Source organism: Phodopus roborovskii, unplaced genomic scaffold (genome assembly GCF_943737965.1).
Source record: "Phodopus roborovskii unplaced genomic scaffold, PHOROB, whole genome shotgun sequence".
Lineage (NCBI taxonomy): Eukaryota > Metazoa > Chordata > Mammalia > Rodentia > Cricetidae > Phodopus > Phodopus roborovskii.
In genome coordinates, this window is record NW_026126416.1 from 36,241,027 (window position 1) to 36,258,418 (window position 17,392).

At 41.2% G+C, this 17,392-nt stretch overlaps 1 protein-coding gene across 1 annotated transcript; it reads right to left on the minus strand.

Moving 5' to 3' along the window:
- Positions 1–2,827: 2,827 nt before the first annotated feature.
- Positions 2,828–17,084, minus strand: Tmco5a (transmembrane and coiled-coil domains 5A). The gene is made up of 12 exons (XM_051183719.1): positions 17,012–17,084; positions 16,473–16,516; positions 15,384–15,533; positions 14,822–14,945; positions 13,328–13,378; positions 12,569–12,640; positions 9,590–9,646; positions 9,109–9,168; positions 8,617–8,681; positions 7,255–7,312; positions 4,894–4,934; positions 2,828–3,107 (listed from the first exon to the last, which is right to left on the minus strand). The coding sequence occupies exons 2-12, from the start codon at positions 16,505–16,507 to the stop codon at positions 2,909–2,911; spliced, it is 912 nt and encodes a 303-aa protein (XP_051039676.1). The 5' UTR covers positions 16,508–16,516; positions 17,012–17,084; the 3' UTR covers positions 2,828–2,908.
- Between the last annotated feature and the right edge of the window lie 308 nt (positions 17,085–17,392).

Here is a 17,392-nt window from a genome sequence, read left to right on the forward strand (position 1 = left end):
ACTACCGAGTCATCTCCTCAGCCTCAGATTTTTTAAAGGATTTTGTTTTACATTAACTATTTGGGAATTTCATTTCATACAGTGTATTTTGATTATATTTATCCCCAAGCTCCTCCAATACCACCCTTCTACCCTCACCTCCCTACCCACCCAACTTTGAGTTTTCTTCTTCTCTCCCCCCTCTTCCCTGTCAAGCCCAGTTTGTATTGCCCAATGACTTGTTTTTAATCCTTTGGTGAAGTCCGCCCTGACAATGGCAGCTGATTTCGTGGTCTAGCATAACCAGGAATCCGACATCACCAGCCATTGGACATCGTCGAGGGGAATCAATCTCCTGTTTTCTATTACAGGACCCTTCATGGTCACATGTATCTGTTTCCCTCAAGGACAGACATTATCCTCCCTTGTCTTACATCTCAAACCTTAGTTTAATAAAAGCTCTTTTTTATCCTTTATCCTCCTCCAGACAGGAACAACATGAACTCAGGATTTAGAATACTATTTGGGAATCTAGGAGATGTTGCCTAAAAGCCCAGCTCATAGCAGCTTGGGAACAAAATTTATGTCTGACTACAGAAATAAGTGCTTTAAACTGCCTTTTGTTAACTTTCCTCCAGGGGTCCGCATTTTGGAGGATTGTGGCAAGTGCCTGCAAGAAAATGCTCCTTGGAACCTTGCTTAGGTGATTTTGTGGACCCTTTGGGTTTCAAAAGCCCTGAGATGAAGGAAGTCTGACTACAGGTATGGGGGTGGGGTGGGGTGGGGGTGGGGGTCGGGTGTGTCTTTAGAGAACAGGCTGGCTCTAATCACCAAAAAATTTCCTGACTGACTAAAGTTAAACTCCATCTTAATTCTAAAAACTTGGTCTTGGCACTAGTGATGTGAACAGAAGCGTGTGTGTGTGTGTGTGTGTGTGTGTGTGTGTGTGTGTGTGTGTGTGTTGAGCACAGTGCTGAGACCCTGAGCAGGTTGCTTCCTGGTCTGTACATGCCACAGAGGGCTGGCCTCACCTGCCTCTGCAGAGCACACGGTGAATGGGGTCTTGAGATGTCTCTAGGGTTTCCTGAACAGGCCTGTCTGATTTCCCTTTTGAGCTCATAGGTCAGTACCATCTGTTTCTATTCTTTCTATTATCCAGCGTGTCTTCGTTTGTTAAATAAGTGACCCCTGCACCTTGTATAGCTCATTTTCAACAGTGACATCGTGTGGTTTCAAAAAGCAATAGCAATGGACTGAGCTGGCTCCTGTTCATTCCTGGCCAGTGGTGAGCTCTTCCCACCAGGGAACTTCAGTGCCTGGCTGGCAGCAGGGGTTCCGGCAGTAGGAAGGAGGGAGAGTCTTCAGGAGGGAGTCTGAACACAGACCCTGAGTGTGTGTGGTTCAGAGTCTTTTGTTTATTGTAGCTCTAGAGCCCTGATTAATGACACTGTTCTATCCTGGTCTGTCTGGAGGAATTTGCACTATCTCAGTCTATGATCTGGAGGGCTTATGACGGTTGCTTTCGGGAAGACGGCTGGGGCTCCAGCTTTAGGTTTGTTTAATTGCTAGAGTTGAATGATTAAGAGATGTCTGCCTTTGATTGTCAAACATTCCTCTTCCCATTTCGGGAAACACAGACTCTCTTCCTGTGGCAAGCACACTGTGTACTCAATGTAGCTACACTGACCCTCTGAACCATTTCTCACACACAGGCACTGATGGAGGTTAAAGGAGAGAATCCAATATAAATCTCCAATTTTCTCCAGTTAGGGTCTCAGTGACGCTTGTGTGTGTGTGTGTGTGTGTGTGTGTGTGTTTTTTTTTTTTTTTTTTTCAGCTGCTTGGCCAGTGAGCTCCCAGGATTTGCCTGGCTCTCTTCTTCAGCACTGGGCTGACCTTTCTTTCTTTCTTTTTTTTTTTCAAGAGGGCCAGGGATTTGAATACAGGTCCCTTCTTCCACAACAAAATGGTCTTCCCCATTGAGCCAACAAACAATTCTCAGTTCCTCTCTCTCTCTCTTTCTTTCTCTCTCTCATCTATCTTGTTCTCTAATAAGGAATTAGGCAGATGCCTCTGGCTTGACCAATCAGAAAGTCTGTCCTGTTGGCCAAATGATTGTGGGACAGGAGACAAGCAATTTACCTCAGATGGGCCAGTCTGTGTTCTCTGGGCTTTGCAAAGAGAACTATTGACCAAGGTTGTTTCATTCTATTGGGCAGTACAGAATTTAGGGTGTTGGCAGTCATCCTGAACTAAAGGGGGAATGGCCAAAGAGAAACAAAAGGAAACGAAAACCTGATTACACTTCGAGGCTTCTTCCAGACTTGCCTATTATAATTTCTTACATTCATAGGTTTTTGGTTGTTTGATTGTTGCTTTTATTTATTATTGTTGTTATTATTTTGGAGTGAAAACCTTCCTATATTGCCTCTGCTGGTCTTGTACTCATGGTTTTCCTGCCTTAGTCCCCTGAGTATCTGATGTGACAGGTATGTGACACTATGGCCAAGCCTGTTGATGGATATATACACACTAGGTTAGTGACACTACTTTAGATTCTGATATAAGTTCAACTGTAAGTAGTGGGGGAGGTCTTCTGCACTTCAGATTCACAGGTCTTACCTTTACAAGTAATCTATAGAATTCTGAAATTAGCCAGGTGTGCTCACTACAGCACACTATTTGTTTTATACATCGATCCATCCATCCATCCATCCATCCATCCATCCATCCATCCATCTATCCATCCATCCACAAACTCATTGACAGAGTTCTTTACTGGGCAAGATTAATCTTGGAAAAGTGACATGGAGACAAATGGTCACCAAGTAGGCCAACCTCAAGGGAAAAACCGAGGAGTACCTCTACCCTCCACGTCTACAATCCTGTGTCCCTCTTGCCTTCTGCTGCTCACAGACACTGCTTGGGATCAGTGGGGTAACATGTCTTCTGTCTCAAGTGTGAGAGATGGAAAGAGGAAGCATCGCAGCTTCCACAAGATGTCTCTGCTCAGTATCTTGGGCAGTGCGTTGATGAGTAGGTCGGGATTTATAAAGCTTAAATGGAAGATCAGGTACCCCAGCAATTTGATGAAAAATAGTGTGGTAAACAAGAGGGAGCGAAAAACCCTGAAAGAGAAACCCAGAAACTGTTAATCAGGGGTTATAAGACCCGGGAACAGAATAGAAACTCAGACCTGAGCACCTCTGACATCTTTATATCCCAGCGCCATCCCTTAATCGCTCCTGATGCTTAGTCAGTTATTTTTCCCATGCACCCCTATTTTATTTTTGTTGTACCATTTCTCACTACAGAGCTTCATTTTGTTCCCTTAATTTTGATTTTTCTTTGCCAAGTATTTTCCAAAGTAGTTAGATGCATCTAAGTATGTATTTCTGTGGGCCCCCATCTCCTCTAACTCTATTTTTATCAATGCTTCAGATTTTGCCAGTCAAATAGTTATATAAAAAAAGTAACTTATCTGTCCTCAATTCACATTCCCATGATGACCATGAAGCTGAACACTGGTCCATAGGCTAGTTGGTCTCATGTGTTTCCTTCCTCTTGCCCATTTACCTAGTAGGAGCTTTGTGCTTGTTGACTTACAGGAACTCTTTATATATTGTGGATGTATATCCCTTTCCATTGTGTGTAATGTTCTATACTCTTCCACATTTATAATGTTCCCTGGTTCTCATGTATCAGAGAACAACGGATCTTAATGTTAATAGGACCTTGTTTATTAACAGTTTCTTTGATTAGAATCAATGTTTCAGTCAAGGGTGATGACATATGTCTCTGTAACCCCAGCACTTGGGAGGCCATGCATGAATTGGAGACCAGTGTAGCAAACTCCTATTTGAACAAGCTAAACAACAAAACAAAAGTAACTCTAGAAAGATACTCCCATTTTTCTATTCAAAGTCCATGCAGGTTTGCTAACTATCTGTAAGCTCATTATTAGTTTGTCCTCCATGCAGGTATTGCAGTGTGGACAGGACTTAATGGGTTACTTCTAAGGAATTAAACATGGCAGCGAGTGAGTCCTGCTGGACTCTAGTATTATGGATTAGAGGAGCAGCCTGGTGGTGCTGGGAGGCACTCTGTTCAGTTTCAGAAATGTCCTAGCTAGGGATATGTGGACATGTAATACTTCATGTATGTGGTATGAGAGGGTATTCTCCTTAACCAAATTTCCCAGACAATCATAGTTGACTTTAAGCACCAATAATTCTAATTGTCCTTATTGAGCTCTTTCTAAACCATATTTCATGCCACTTTGAATATATGTTTTTTGGGGCCTTCTGAAGCAGATCATATGGAACATAATTTGTCCTTTTCTTGCATATGGAGGGGCTTACTGAGTACTGAGTGTTCCTTGCTGTCACAATGTTCCCCTCAGGACTAATATGTACTCAAGTGTTCAATTCTGGATTGCTGTTCATGTAAAAAGCTTAAAAAATGTATTCTGTCATGGATGAGGATTTCTTTCCACAAATGTTTTCTGTTTCTTATGTCTGCTGTTTGATGGTTGTGCACTTTCTTCTAGGGGTTCTGTCTCCCCACTTCCTGTCTATCATTGCTACTGGAAAACTGTATTCAACAAGCTACTTCAAATCCTAAAAGGGAGTAAATGTGAGAGTTGCCACATCTTTCCTGAGAATGAAGATTTCTGTTACTCATCGCTACTAAATTGCTAACGTTGGATCAGAAGTCATGTCACTAGAACTGACTTACACAGCCAGTGACCCTAGTCTGCTGGTGTGTGTGTGTGTGTGTGTGTGTGTGTGTGTGTGTGTGTGTGTGTGTGTGCCTGTGTGTATCAGGTTCTCCTTGTTTAGATTTTGCTCTCTGCTAGGATGGCTTCTGGCTCCTCTGCTCTGCAGGAAGTTTACTGAAAGAGATCTTGCTTACCTTTTACTGAACCTTGATGCCTTCTTGGTGATGGAGTTACCCTGGAAGAAACACCAATAATAAATAAGCAATTTCTGGATATTGTCAGGTAACATTAACAGATCATCAGTTGAATATTAAATTTATATAAATCTTCCAAATTCTTGATATAAGTACAAACACATGTAATTTTCAATTATGAACATTGCTTACTAAGATTTATTTTGTTTCCTTTTAAATGTATGTGTGTCTGTGTGGATGTGTGTATGTAGGTTTGGCAATTCATGGAGGCCAGAAGAGAGAGGGTGTCAGATCCCCTAGAGCTGGAGTTCCAGGTGGTTGTGAGCGGAATGAGTTCAATGACTTGGGTGCTAAAAACTGAACTTGGATCCTCGGTAAGAGTAGAAAGAACTCTTAACAGCTGGATCATCTTTTCAGCCTTAGTTTTCACACACACACACACACACACACACACACACACACACACACACAAGTAGAGAACGATTATTATTAATGAGGTAATAATATAACTGGTAAGTGACATACAAACTGAGTCCTCAATGTCCATATTCCTAGCTCTTTAAATTACTCATTTACATCCCACTAAGCCAAGGGGAATTTATAGCCCCTGGGAATCATATGGACACATCCGAAGAGAGAAGTTTCAAAAGGATTAAAGTACTCTCAAAATGAAGCTTTCTGAATTTCTTTCTTTTCTTTTTGGGTTCTTTTTTCCCTTTTTCTTCTTTTATTGTTGTTGTTGTTGTTTTTCCCAGACAAGGTTTCTCTAGCCTAGCTGTCCCAGAACTTGCTCCGTAGACCAGGCTGGCCTTTAACTCATAGAGATCCACCTGCTTCTGCCTCCTGAATTCTGGGATTAAAAGTGTGTGCCACCACTTTCCCAGCTGGATTTCTTTGACCTCTCTCTTCCATGAATATTTTCTCAGCTATTTTGTCACCTTACAAAGTAGTCCCTTTTGATATCAAGAGTAAGAGAAGTTCTGCCCAAATTTTGAAGCCAATAGAACTAGAATCAGAAACTAGAAATGGGTTCTGTAGCTGAGGGATCTGGAATATCATGGCAGGCGCTAAGCTGCTCAGGCAGCCTTTCCTGGGCCAAGGCTCTTGAACATCACTGAACAGTAGACCCTCATGGGATTCTAATGGGCTCCAGGAAGACAGATTTTTCTCTGATTTTTGCTAAGAAGAACTCCATCTGTGGGCCTCTGAGAACGAGTGTAGAGCAGGCTAAGTTTGGTTCTAGAATGCTGGATCTAGCAGATTTCAGGAGGCTTGCTTGCTGAGTAGAATGTGCAATGGTAGGGACCAGAATAACTTGTGACATGTGAGCATGGTCCTGCAGAAGTAAATATCTGGAGGGTCCCAGGACCATAGTTAATATCTGGCAGTGTCTCTTATGAATAGTGATGGCTTCTTGTTTCTGGGATTTGAAAAACAAAACAAATGGCCCTGAGATGGCTCAGTAGTTAAGAGCACCAGCTGCTTTTCCAGAGGTCTGGAGTTTAATTCCCAGCAACCACATGGTGGCTCCCAGCCATCTACATGCTGTGATGCCTTCTTCTGGCCTGCAGGCATACATGCAGATAAAGTACTCATATACATAAATCTTAAAACAAACAACAACCGACTTATCTTCACTACATGAAAACTCTGGTGATTGTCAAACTTGGTCTTTAGGCCAGTGTAACTGTTCTTCCAAAAAATTCTTTGACTTCAGACCTTTGCCTGTGCGCTGGCAAGTTCATGATGTGAACTATTATGAAGTGTGACATGAAGTATGACTTCCTTTTCCTTAGTTGTTGTTGTTTTTTCTTTCCGAGACAGGGTTTCTCTGTGTAGCTTTGGAGCCTGTCCTGGAACTCCCTCTGTAGACTAGACTGGCCTCGAACTCACAGAGATCTGCATGGTTCTGCCTGAGAGTCCTGGGATTAAAGGTGTGAGCCACCAACGTTCGCTTGTGTGCCTGTGTTTTAATTTACAGAACAGCTCCAGCTACATGGTACCACGTACCCAGTGATCTGTATTGTAAAAGCTTCAAGACTGTGTTGGGAGGAACAGAAATGCATTTTGTGATTACAGGAAAGGGTATTGCTGTGTCTGCCTCCTCTTACATTTCCTCCATTAATGTACCTTCCAGCTTTTGATTGGAATTTTAAGGTCTCAGGTTGGATTTTGAGAATCTGTCTTTTGTATGGGTAAAAGTGGGACAGACAATTGCTCCTTTTCATCTCGGTTGGGGATGGGTAAGGATGGAAATGTTTGCAAAGTGCAGTGAGAAAATTGGGCATCCACTTGGTGACTCAGTTCCTGGAAAGTCCCTGGGTAGGCAAAGGCGCTGAGTGGAAGAAGTGGAATTCTTACCTTGCTTTTTAGGCTGTTACTCTTTTCTCTCTCAGAATCCATGCTTAAGACTTTTGATCTAGGAGGAAAAGAAACCACAAGAGAGATTGGACAAAGTATTCAAATATTTATAACATATAGGATAGTTATTTTAAAAGATGCCTTATCCAACAGCGTAGCCATTACTTATAGTTGTTTAAATAAATTTGAACAGAAACCCAGCTTTTTGACCACACTTCCCATCTTCCAAGGTCTCAGAAGTCAGTCACTGGTGGATAGTGGCCTCCTATTGGATGGCACAGAAAGTTCTACTAGACAACTCTCTTCTAGAATCCCAGCTTAACAGGGAAGTGCTAACATTATGCCCAACAAGCATCTAGAAAGACCTGAGAGTGAGCCTCAGGATCAAGAACCTCCATGTCCTAGGACCTGCTTCTATGCTGCCATTTGATAATGGCTGTCGTAGAGGATAATGCAATATTGGCTTCTTGTTGTTGAGTGAAAAACCATCCGGAATTTAATAAACAGAAATGCATGTTTATTATGATTAGCTCACAAAGAAGGTGAAGTGATGGAGGCAAGGCTCATTGTTTTGGTTCTCTATGATTTACCCCTGAGGAGAACAATAATCTTGACATTTCTAGTTTTTAAAGTTCATAGCTCAATAGAGTTCAAAGATCTCAATTTCAGAACACATATTGTCAGTATTTCCAGGGATGCATTCCATGCCTATATTGTGATCGGTATTTTACATATTTAGAAGATGATTTTACCCTGATGGGAGATGTCATCCTGTAAATCTGTTTCTCTTATTGGTTAATGAATAAATCACTGTTAGCAAATAGGAAGGCATGATAGGCAGGACTAGGAGACAAGGAGGAATCTGGGAGATGTAGTTGAGAGGAGTCAAGATGTAGGATGTGACAGAAGTAAGAGGTCCAGACCCTTTCTCTGATAAGATAAGATCATGTGGAAACACTTAGATTGATAGAAATGAGTTAATATTTAAGACAACGCTAGCCAATAAGAAATACTAGTGACTGGCCAACAGTTTCATAATACACTATCTCTGTGTGTTATTTGGGGCTGATGCGGTAGTGGGACCAGGCTGGCAGGAAACTGTAACAATACCCCACTTACTAAGGATTTCAGATACCAACACTTTAAAATGCATGCATATGCCCTTAATATTATCCATTATAATATAGCAGTGTGATAAAGTTATGAAGATGTGTTTCTTTAGTCTTTTAAGACTGCAATGCTAACAAGATCACAAAAGGAGAGGGGCTTATTCCATTATAGAGTGGACCTGGGCAGAACTGACTGTGACTCAGCCCAGAAGGAGTTACCACCAAATTAGGATGTCCCTTTGTCAATGCTCACACTTCTCTTTCAAGGAATCCTGTCTCCAGCTCTTCTTCTATTCTCTTCAATGCTTCCTGGTACTTCTTTAAAGAGAATTGAAGGGAGCCACAGTCACTATTTGAGCAATTTATGCTTTTTCCAAACATGCAAACACTTTTAACTAGACCATATAATGAATACTTGGTATTCTCATGGCCACATCCTCTCAACCCACCACCTTCTCTCCCTTTATTCCTCAGAGGTGGATAGGTTCCCAAAAGTAACAGGGGTTAGACATAGAGACATGCTTGTTATTAATTAAAGGACACAGATACTGAGATAGCATATCAGCAGTTACCAAGAATCAAGGGATAATAGGGCGATATGTGCCAGGGACTAATGGCCATACAGTCTCTCCCTAGTAACCATATTGTGATAATTTTTTCTAGGTAGTGTTCCTTGGGCAGCCTGGGGACATTTCATCCTGTCCCTGAACAATCCTTTCGCTGTCCCTTGACTGAGAAGCTGTACCTTTATGCAGAGAGCTTGATCTTCACAGAGCTGAGACACAAATGCATAGTCTTCCATTATCTGGAAACCAAAGTTGAGTCTTAAAGTTTTCTCAGTTTATTGTTGGAAGAGCAGAAGTACTTACATCTATCCATTTTTAGACCAAAATGTAAACTTGCTGGATATATAAATTCATTTCTTTTTTGAGGACAAACAAATCATATTTTATAGTTCAAATAGGAATTATTTCAGGAAATTTGGAAAAAGGAGTAGATACTAGTATGTGTTAGACACAGAGTTGGGCTGTGTTCTGTAAAAATGTTCAGCTGAAGAAAATTTAGAGGATTGGGTTTGTCTCCAGCCCCCTTTTTAACCACTAAGTAGACCCATGATGGTTCTGAGTCTGGAAGCCGATGATATGTCAGTCTTTCGTGGGCCACATTAGGTTGATGGAGGATCATATCTCTCCATCTTGGGGAGAACTTTGAAGTCACACTCTCACCTTGCCAAGCTCCTTTTCTTGATTTACACAGGAAATCTCCAGCTGTTGTAACTTAACCTGTTGAAAGGAAAGGACCAACCTTAGCAGATGAAGATGCACAAGGCAGGCATATCATCTCAATGAAGCCCTACTAGTTCTTGACATGGCAGGCTACAATCGGCGGAGGCCTTACAGCATCCAGCACTTTGCAGCTGAACAAATTTCTTTACATTGAGCCTTTGTCATCTACGTTTGCCTTTGAATTATATAGTCTTAAAGGTACTTTTCTAAAAAAATGATGAGCCCTAAAGAACTTGGCTTTCCATTTCCCTCCCGCATTCCCCTTCTTTTTATTGAGACAGCATTTCTTTGTGTTGACCTCACTGTCCTGAAACTCACTCTATGGTTAGTTTGATCCAGGACTTTCGCTCAGTATTTTATCCCTCAGTATATTCCCTTTTCCATTTTTTTCTCCTTAAGTATTTGGAAAAACGCTACTTTATAATGGCCACTATAGCAAACTAACACATACACACTACTCTAACCTTGTGGAGAGAAAGAACTGGCGAGCCCTTTGCCTCCCTGAGGAGCTTTCATTATAGGTGGGGACATAACAAATAAGTCAATACAGTCTGTGCAAAAAAAGGCAATGAAGACAATGTGAGCAGTAGTTGTTAGAGGTGTGAGATGGTGACATGAGAAAGGAAAGGCCTCTGGAGTGAGACAATGCTTGAGCTGAGGACTAAATAACAAATACTAGCCTGGTAGATATCTGGAAGAAATATGTTTTGTGGGGAGGTTATTGCTAAGGCTAAGGCCAGGAAGTAGTGGACATTTGGTAATCGTGAACAGGTAGATGAATATGGTAGGACAGGTAGGAAAAGCAGATAAGGCCTAGATTATGGGCCTTTGTAGCTTCTAAAAGGAATTATAGGACTCCAATGACTAGTGGTTCTTAACTTGTGACCCCTTGGGGAGTGTCAAATGACCCATTCACAGGGTTACCTAAGCCTATATGCATATCAGATATTTATATTATGATTCACAGTAACAAAATTACAGTTATGCAACACAACAAAATAATTCTATGGTTGGGGTCATACAACATGAGGAACTGTATTCAGGAATCAAAGGATTAGGGAGTTGAGAACCTTCTAGAAGGAGTTGTCAAGGTTGTATTATGGGACCCTGGAGCTAGTATATGGAGTTTGGATCTTTATTCTTATTGCAGTGTGAATCTGGGTATGGGGGGGTTGGTGTGTAAAGACAAAGTCTTATTTGTTATTTGAAAGAACAATTCTTTTCCTGATACAGAAAATGGAAGGTTTATGAGTAAAATAAGAAGCAAGAATAGTTTCTGAGGCGATCTCAGTTGCCTGTGTTCTGGTGGTTTTTCAGAAGCAGGGAGTAACAGGATAACAGATGGAGAGGAGGGGTTGCATTTGGGATGTATGTTGGAGGCAGAGCAGAATCACCACACTTTTCTATTCAGTTCTATTTTTCTTCTTCCATCTAGATGGCATGATTTGACATCTGCACTCTGCACAGTTTCTTCTTCCTTCAATTAATTACATCAAGGCTAGTCATCCAGATGTTCCAAGAGCTATTCTTTCAGGCCAATGGTGTGAGTCATAAGGTTTGGGAGCAGATATTTCCTTCAGTGGCTGGCCTGATTACTAACATGCCAGAGGAAAAGAAGCAAAGTAGATGCTGTGTATCACACAATAATTACACCAGAATGCCACAGAACAGATGGTTCACAGGCCTAATGACATTCTATAGCAAAAGGTGGCAATAGCTCTCACAAAGGCTGAGATGCTGACAACCACCATAGCCAGACCCAATGTGTTTCCTATTGGTTATGACTGTATTACCTACAGCAAAATTTGTTCTGCAAAAGGAAGGATCTTTGGAAAACACTGGTCTCCTGACTGCTTATATGGCAAGCATAGTCAGGGTCTTTATAACTCTTTCTGGTCTCATCTCCAACTTCTTCCTGATGCAGTCTCAGACCCACTATTTCCTTCTTCCAAGATGTTTCCTACAGCAGCATAGTCAAGCTGGGCTTCTGGCTGGCTTTGAACTGCCAGTGTGTGTAGCCCCAAGTGGCCACCAGTACTAAACTGGCCAGCAGAAGATGGGACAGGAGTTCTACATCCTTCCATTTGCTGCTTCTATCTTCAGCATCTCCACTTCTTCAAAAATTTCGAATTGTGTGGGTGTTTGAATGTGTAGGGAAATTAGGTTGGGACAAGGATGTGATTCCAGAGAAAAATGTCAAGGCAGATTTTTATCTGCTTTCTCAATAAAAAAAAAAATAATGTCTCTAATTCTTGGACTTTTGATTAGTTTGTGATTAGCTCTGGTTCCTTAGAACTGGAACATAATTAGAGAAGTGCTTCACATTCATAGTGTGTTTAGAAAATAAAGATTTTTAGTTTAGGGGCTAAGTGAACAAATACTTTTTGGATTGCAATAAATAAATAGACTTTATTTGACATTCAGATGACAATACACATACAAATCCTAGGTCTGCCTTTATGTGTAACCTCATCCAGCTTCTAAGTAACAACTTCAAAATTGTTAGATAACTCTGTGACCATTTAGAAAGCAGAAAGAGGAAAGAATATTCCATATACACAATCTCATTTGGTCCTGAAGCCTAGAATGTGAGAAAGAGATGAAATAGCTCAACTGTACACATCAGATTAAGTCTAGAGCCAGGGTTTAAATGAGCGACTTCATGCCTTCAATAATCTGTACACAAATATGCTCTGTTTTTCCAAATAGAAGCGAGAATAAAATCTGCTGCAGAGAGAAATTCTTGAGTAAGGGCAGAGGAGAGACAAAGACCTCAGTGGCTCTGACTGTGCCAAGTCTGATACAGGCCAAAGTACCAAGAATTGGTAGCAACTTTGATGATTGTGTCTGACTTGAGAGCTGTTTTCCTGGCCATGCAGTTCAATCCAAACAACCCTCTCTTGATTGCTTAGCACTTACCTTTGACTCTTCTGGGGTTATTTCCAGATCACCTTGTTCACACCTGATTGTCTTTTGTGATTTCCTTGTAAGCTACAGTTTCAAATAAAAGACACATTTCAATACAGCAATGATGACAATGACAACAACAACTACTAAAAATAATCAGAGAGAAAAGATATCCTCTGGTGTCTGTGGGTTAAGAGTCATGGCTATATGAAAGCTTCAAGGAGATGGCCTTTGGAGGAGGATACTTGGTGTCCTGTGGAGCCATCTTCATTCTACCTGTGTTTTCTTACTGGTTTTGTTACCCAGTCTGGGCAAACAAGTACTTCTTTCAAGTGCCAACTCAAGATGGGCTACAAAGTGCTTCAGTGTGGGCCAGAGTAGGTATCAGTGTTGAGCTCTCTATAGTGTGGAAGGGGATGGAAGAGGAGATCTTTGGGGATTAAGGGTAATTGTGTATATGATGCAGTCTCTGTGAAGGTAAAATTAGCTTCTGGTTGAACACTTCAACAGTGTCTATTAGAATCTATTTTCTTGTGATAGAATGGAGAACTAGTGAGTCCATTGAACACCCTTCCACTACTCCTCCCACTCCATATTTACAGAGAACATTCATGATTTTTGACATGAGCTTTTACTTCAGGAAAGTGAGTGAGAGAGTGAGATCCATGCCAAGCTAAGGCCTTTCTGACACCTGCATCCACTTCCTTTGTCTGTCCTCTTTTGGAATAATAATGCTGTGGAGACACTGAGGAACACAGAGCCCAATCCTACCTTTCTCTGAAGTTCTGAGATACTGTGGACCAGAGCCTCATTCTTCCTCTCCTGGAGAGAGAAAGGACCAGAGTGTAATCAAACTAACATTACCTACTCTTACTCAGTTGGTATTCCCATTTCACGAGGCTAAGTTTTCTTTCAGCAGTTTGAACTTATTTGTACAATATAAGCAGATCTTGAAATCAAATTACAGGTGAAATAATCAGCAGCATATGAAGGATATAGATATTTATATTCCCAGTGATAAATATTACCCAAGAAACCCTACTTTCCCCAATCCCTTCCTATGCATGGACATAGTCTTTACATGCAAAAAATATTAGCTTAAAAGCCTCCTCCCTGAGGACTAGGTTTCATGGTGCCAGAAGGCTCCTTGGAAGCTTCCAAAGGAGAGAAGCAACCAACCATCTGGGCCTCCTGTGAATCACAATACCAATCAGAATAACATTGTAACATGATAACTCCAAGGGTGCAGTAGTGGCATTCACACCTTAGTGATAACCAACATCTCTCTAATTGGATTTAAGACCTGCTCAACAAGAGGGAAATCATGCTAGGTATTGAAACCTAGTTAACTACTCAGGGCCGGTGAAGGCATGGATCTTGGAGAACCCACCACCACTTTATGAAACCAGCATGATCGTGTTCTAATTGTTTGTCTTTATACCCTCATCCTTCATCAAGGGCAACAGACACAGGCATTACAGAAACAAAACAAAACAAACCAAAAAACAAAACAAAACCAAACCAAAAAATGTAACTGACCAAAATGCAGAGTTTTGAACCTAGTCCCATCTGATATATCTTCAATACAACCCCTGCACCTAGCACTCAGGGATCTTGCCAAAGAGGAGGAGGAAAACTTATAATGGCCTGAGGAACAGGTAGTTTTCTATGAGGTCATATCTTTTAGAAATGTCAGAAGCTACATCCATAAAGTCTCATCAACATGTATACCTAAACATGACTTGAAGAAGGATGACAGCAACAGACACACTAATGTCAATTAGGGTCTCAACCATATACAATAGTATAGTCAACTAAGAAACACTGGAGAGAGCACACTAATTTGTCATCCAACACCAAATGGTCAGCCCTGAAAACATACATACAAGTAACAAGACACAGACTGAGAAGGTTATATTTATATATTTAGTAATAGACACACGTATGCAACATATGTATGTCACAACAATTAATGAAAAAGGGGCAGTGAATTTAGGAGAGAACAGAGTACATGGGAGGGTTTGAAGGGAGGTAAGGTAAGAGGAAAATGATATATTTATGATCTCAAAAACATTTAAGAAAGAATAAAAATATGCTAATTGTATGTTTATATTGACTTTGTATTGAAGTGATATTTCAGCTATGTGGGATTAAAGATCTTATCAAACTAAGATTTTAAAAGAGTAGCTTAGTCAAAGTGGGCTGTGCTCTAGGGAATGGACAGAATGAAGCCCAGGGACTCACTTTCCCCAGTACCATGCTTACAAGTCTGGCTGTTTCTTCCTCCAGCTCCTGCAGGGCTCTTTCTCTTTCCATCACAGTGTAGTTTTCCTTCTCCCAATCCTCATCTTCTGCAGGGTCTCCAGTCTGGGTGATCTCATTTTCCAGCCTGGATAATGCAAGGGTAAAGACAGATTCAGAAGTGATAAAACTCAGGGGTTGATGACTACACGTGCATCTCAAGTTGGAAACTCTTCTTTTCCAGATCCATAGAATCAGGTCATTTCCAAACCATTAAGAAGAAAGGAAGAAAGAAAGAAAGGAAGAAATAAATAAATAAAGAAAGAAAGAAAGAAAGAAAGAATTTCCTTATCCTACACTCCAGTATTCTTCAGCTCAGGGAAAGCTCTGCCTAGTTTTTTAAGTAAATATATTTTTATGCTTGCTGTGTCTGAATGTCTTAGCCAGGGAGAATGACAGAGTGAAGGATTTGCTACATAAGATAGAATCCTCTAGAGAAAGTTGGATAGTTGAGTTTTTCCTCCTGTTTACCCCCGCCCCTTCAACTTTCAGTTTGAGAACTTCCATGGTGAAACCTTAGACTCACTTCTGGACTTCATTTTCTTTTTCTTGTATTTTGAGAAGCAGCTCCTGGTTGGCTTCATCAATTCTCTGCATATCCCTTTCAAGATCCATGTTCAAACTGATAATGTTCTTCTTTGATTGGGCCAATCTTAAGATTTCCATTTTTTCGGACCTATAGGTTCAGCCCCCCCCCCCCAAATGAACAAGGGCTGGTTATCTCAAGAACTAAACTCATTTTACAAAGTGGGTTCTCTAGAAGATAGGTCAAATGCATCTGCTGTGCTCTGCCTGGGAGCACACTTTGCTATTTTCATTCTTGCATACCCACACATCTTAATCACACCCTACAATGTATCAGTAATTCTCAACCCATCGAGGGACATCTTGAGATGCATCTCCAGTCAATTTCAAGAGAAGCTTCACTTCCTTAAATAGCCTTGTACTGGAGAGAACTGTTTCCCATGGCAACCTTTTCCTAAATTGTTCTCAAAACATGCTTATGCAATATACTTTTATTGACTATTTTTATCTAGGCACCTGCTTCATCACTTCTAAGCTATTCTGCCTTTATTCAGAGACAGAAGTTTCTACAACCACGATGGGGCTTCAATCTTCCTTGGTTCCCCTCCTCTTTCATTTCTGATTGTAATGTTTGCGACTCTCATATGTGGGCCATTTCATTGAGTACATATTTATATTTCAGGAACATCATTCAAAAGAACAAACATCTGTTTTGAAAAAAAAAAACTGTGAATGAAATGACAACTTTAGGAAGAGTACCTAAGTCAAGGGAGGCTCACATTAAACTTTTTCTAGAAAGTAAAACAATTTATTGGTTTGCTATTAGAGTTCTTAATTGGGAATAGGCTAGTATGGCCCAGGGATTTTGAGTGACACAAAGCACGGTATTAGAAAATAAAGTCCTATCTTGGAAGGGCTGGCTTGGGTGGGCAATTGACAGCAGCTATCACTTCCTGTAGGAGTGGAGTGCTTGGGAGATGGGTGGAGGGAGAAGAGGAAGAGGTGACTGACTAGATTAGTGAAGGTATAAACAGTGACCTGCCTCATACCCGGTGCCTGGGTGCAGCCTTTCATAGTCGCTGTTACTTACTCATAATCTAGTCGGTTTTCCTTCTGTTCTTCCATTCTAGACACCTGAAATGTCAGCAGAGATGTGGTTTTATGAATGGGGGCAATGGGCCCATTAATCTCCCAAATAGAAAGTCAGTGAACTGGTTTCTCCCTTCAGAGCCCCTGGGTTGGATATGACAAAAATCCCAGGCTTTTCTGCTCCTCATCTGAGTCTGCATCAAGAAGGAAGAGTGCAGGGTCTGCTGGAACATTCCATAAGCAAAAAGCACCTAGAGGTTGTTTGCCATAATAACTCGATTTGGAAATCTAGACAAAACACTAGGAAAAACAGAGGTGATCGGTTTCTCTTAAGTCTTCCTTCTTTATGACTTGCTGCTTTCTCAAAGGTCTCAGTGCATGGATGTAGGTAAATCGCTGCCCTGGAAAGTCATGGCTGTTCTCTAGCCCCCTGCCACTGCAAGCTTGCTGGGAAATGTGTCAGTATTAATCAGGGATGAGAAAACAAAGCAGAGGGAAACTCTGTGGCCCTCTCTGCCCTCTAGCTTCTACAAACCTTACCTCCCTTCTATTGATGTGCTTTGGCTTCCTGATCCTGCCCTAGTCAATTAGCTTCTGAAGACTCATCTCTTCCCACTGGAACTTTGGAATAGAATTTTTTACAAACTTCCACAGTGTTATGACTGCACAATTGACATAGGATGGGCTGGGCAGCATGTCTCAGTGGTAACAATGGCAACAGGTTCTTGTTATCTTTATGAAGTCAGAGCCTCTGTAAATGTGTGGGCTTTTTATGGCTAAGTCTGCCCTAAGCAGAGACAAGCTTCAGGGAATCTGGTTTCTAGGCAGCATAAAGGTACACCCTTCTTAATCATGTCTCTCTGGTAAATAGGGCTTTCTGCCTGTCCAAGTGTGATGAAGATGGGAAATTTGGTCTTGTGA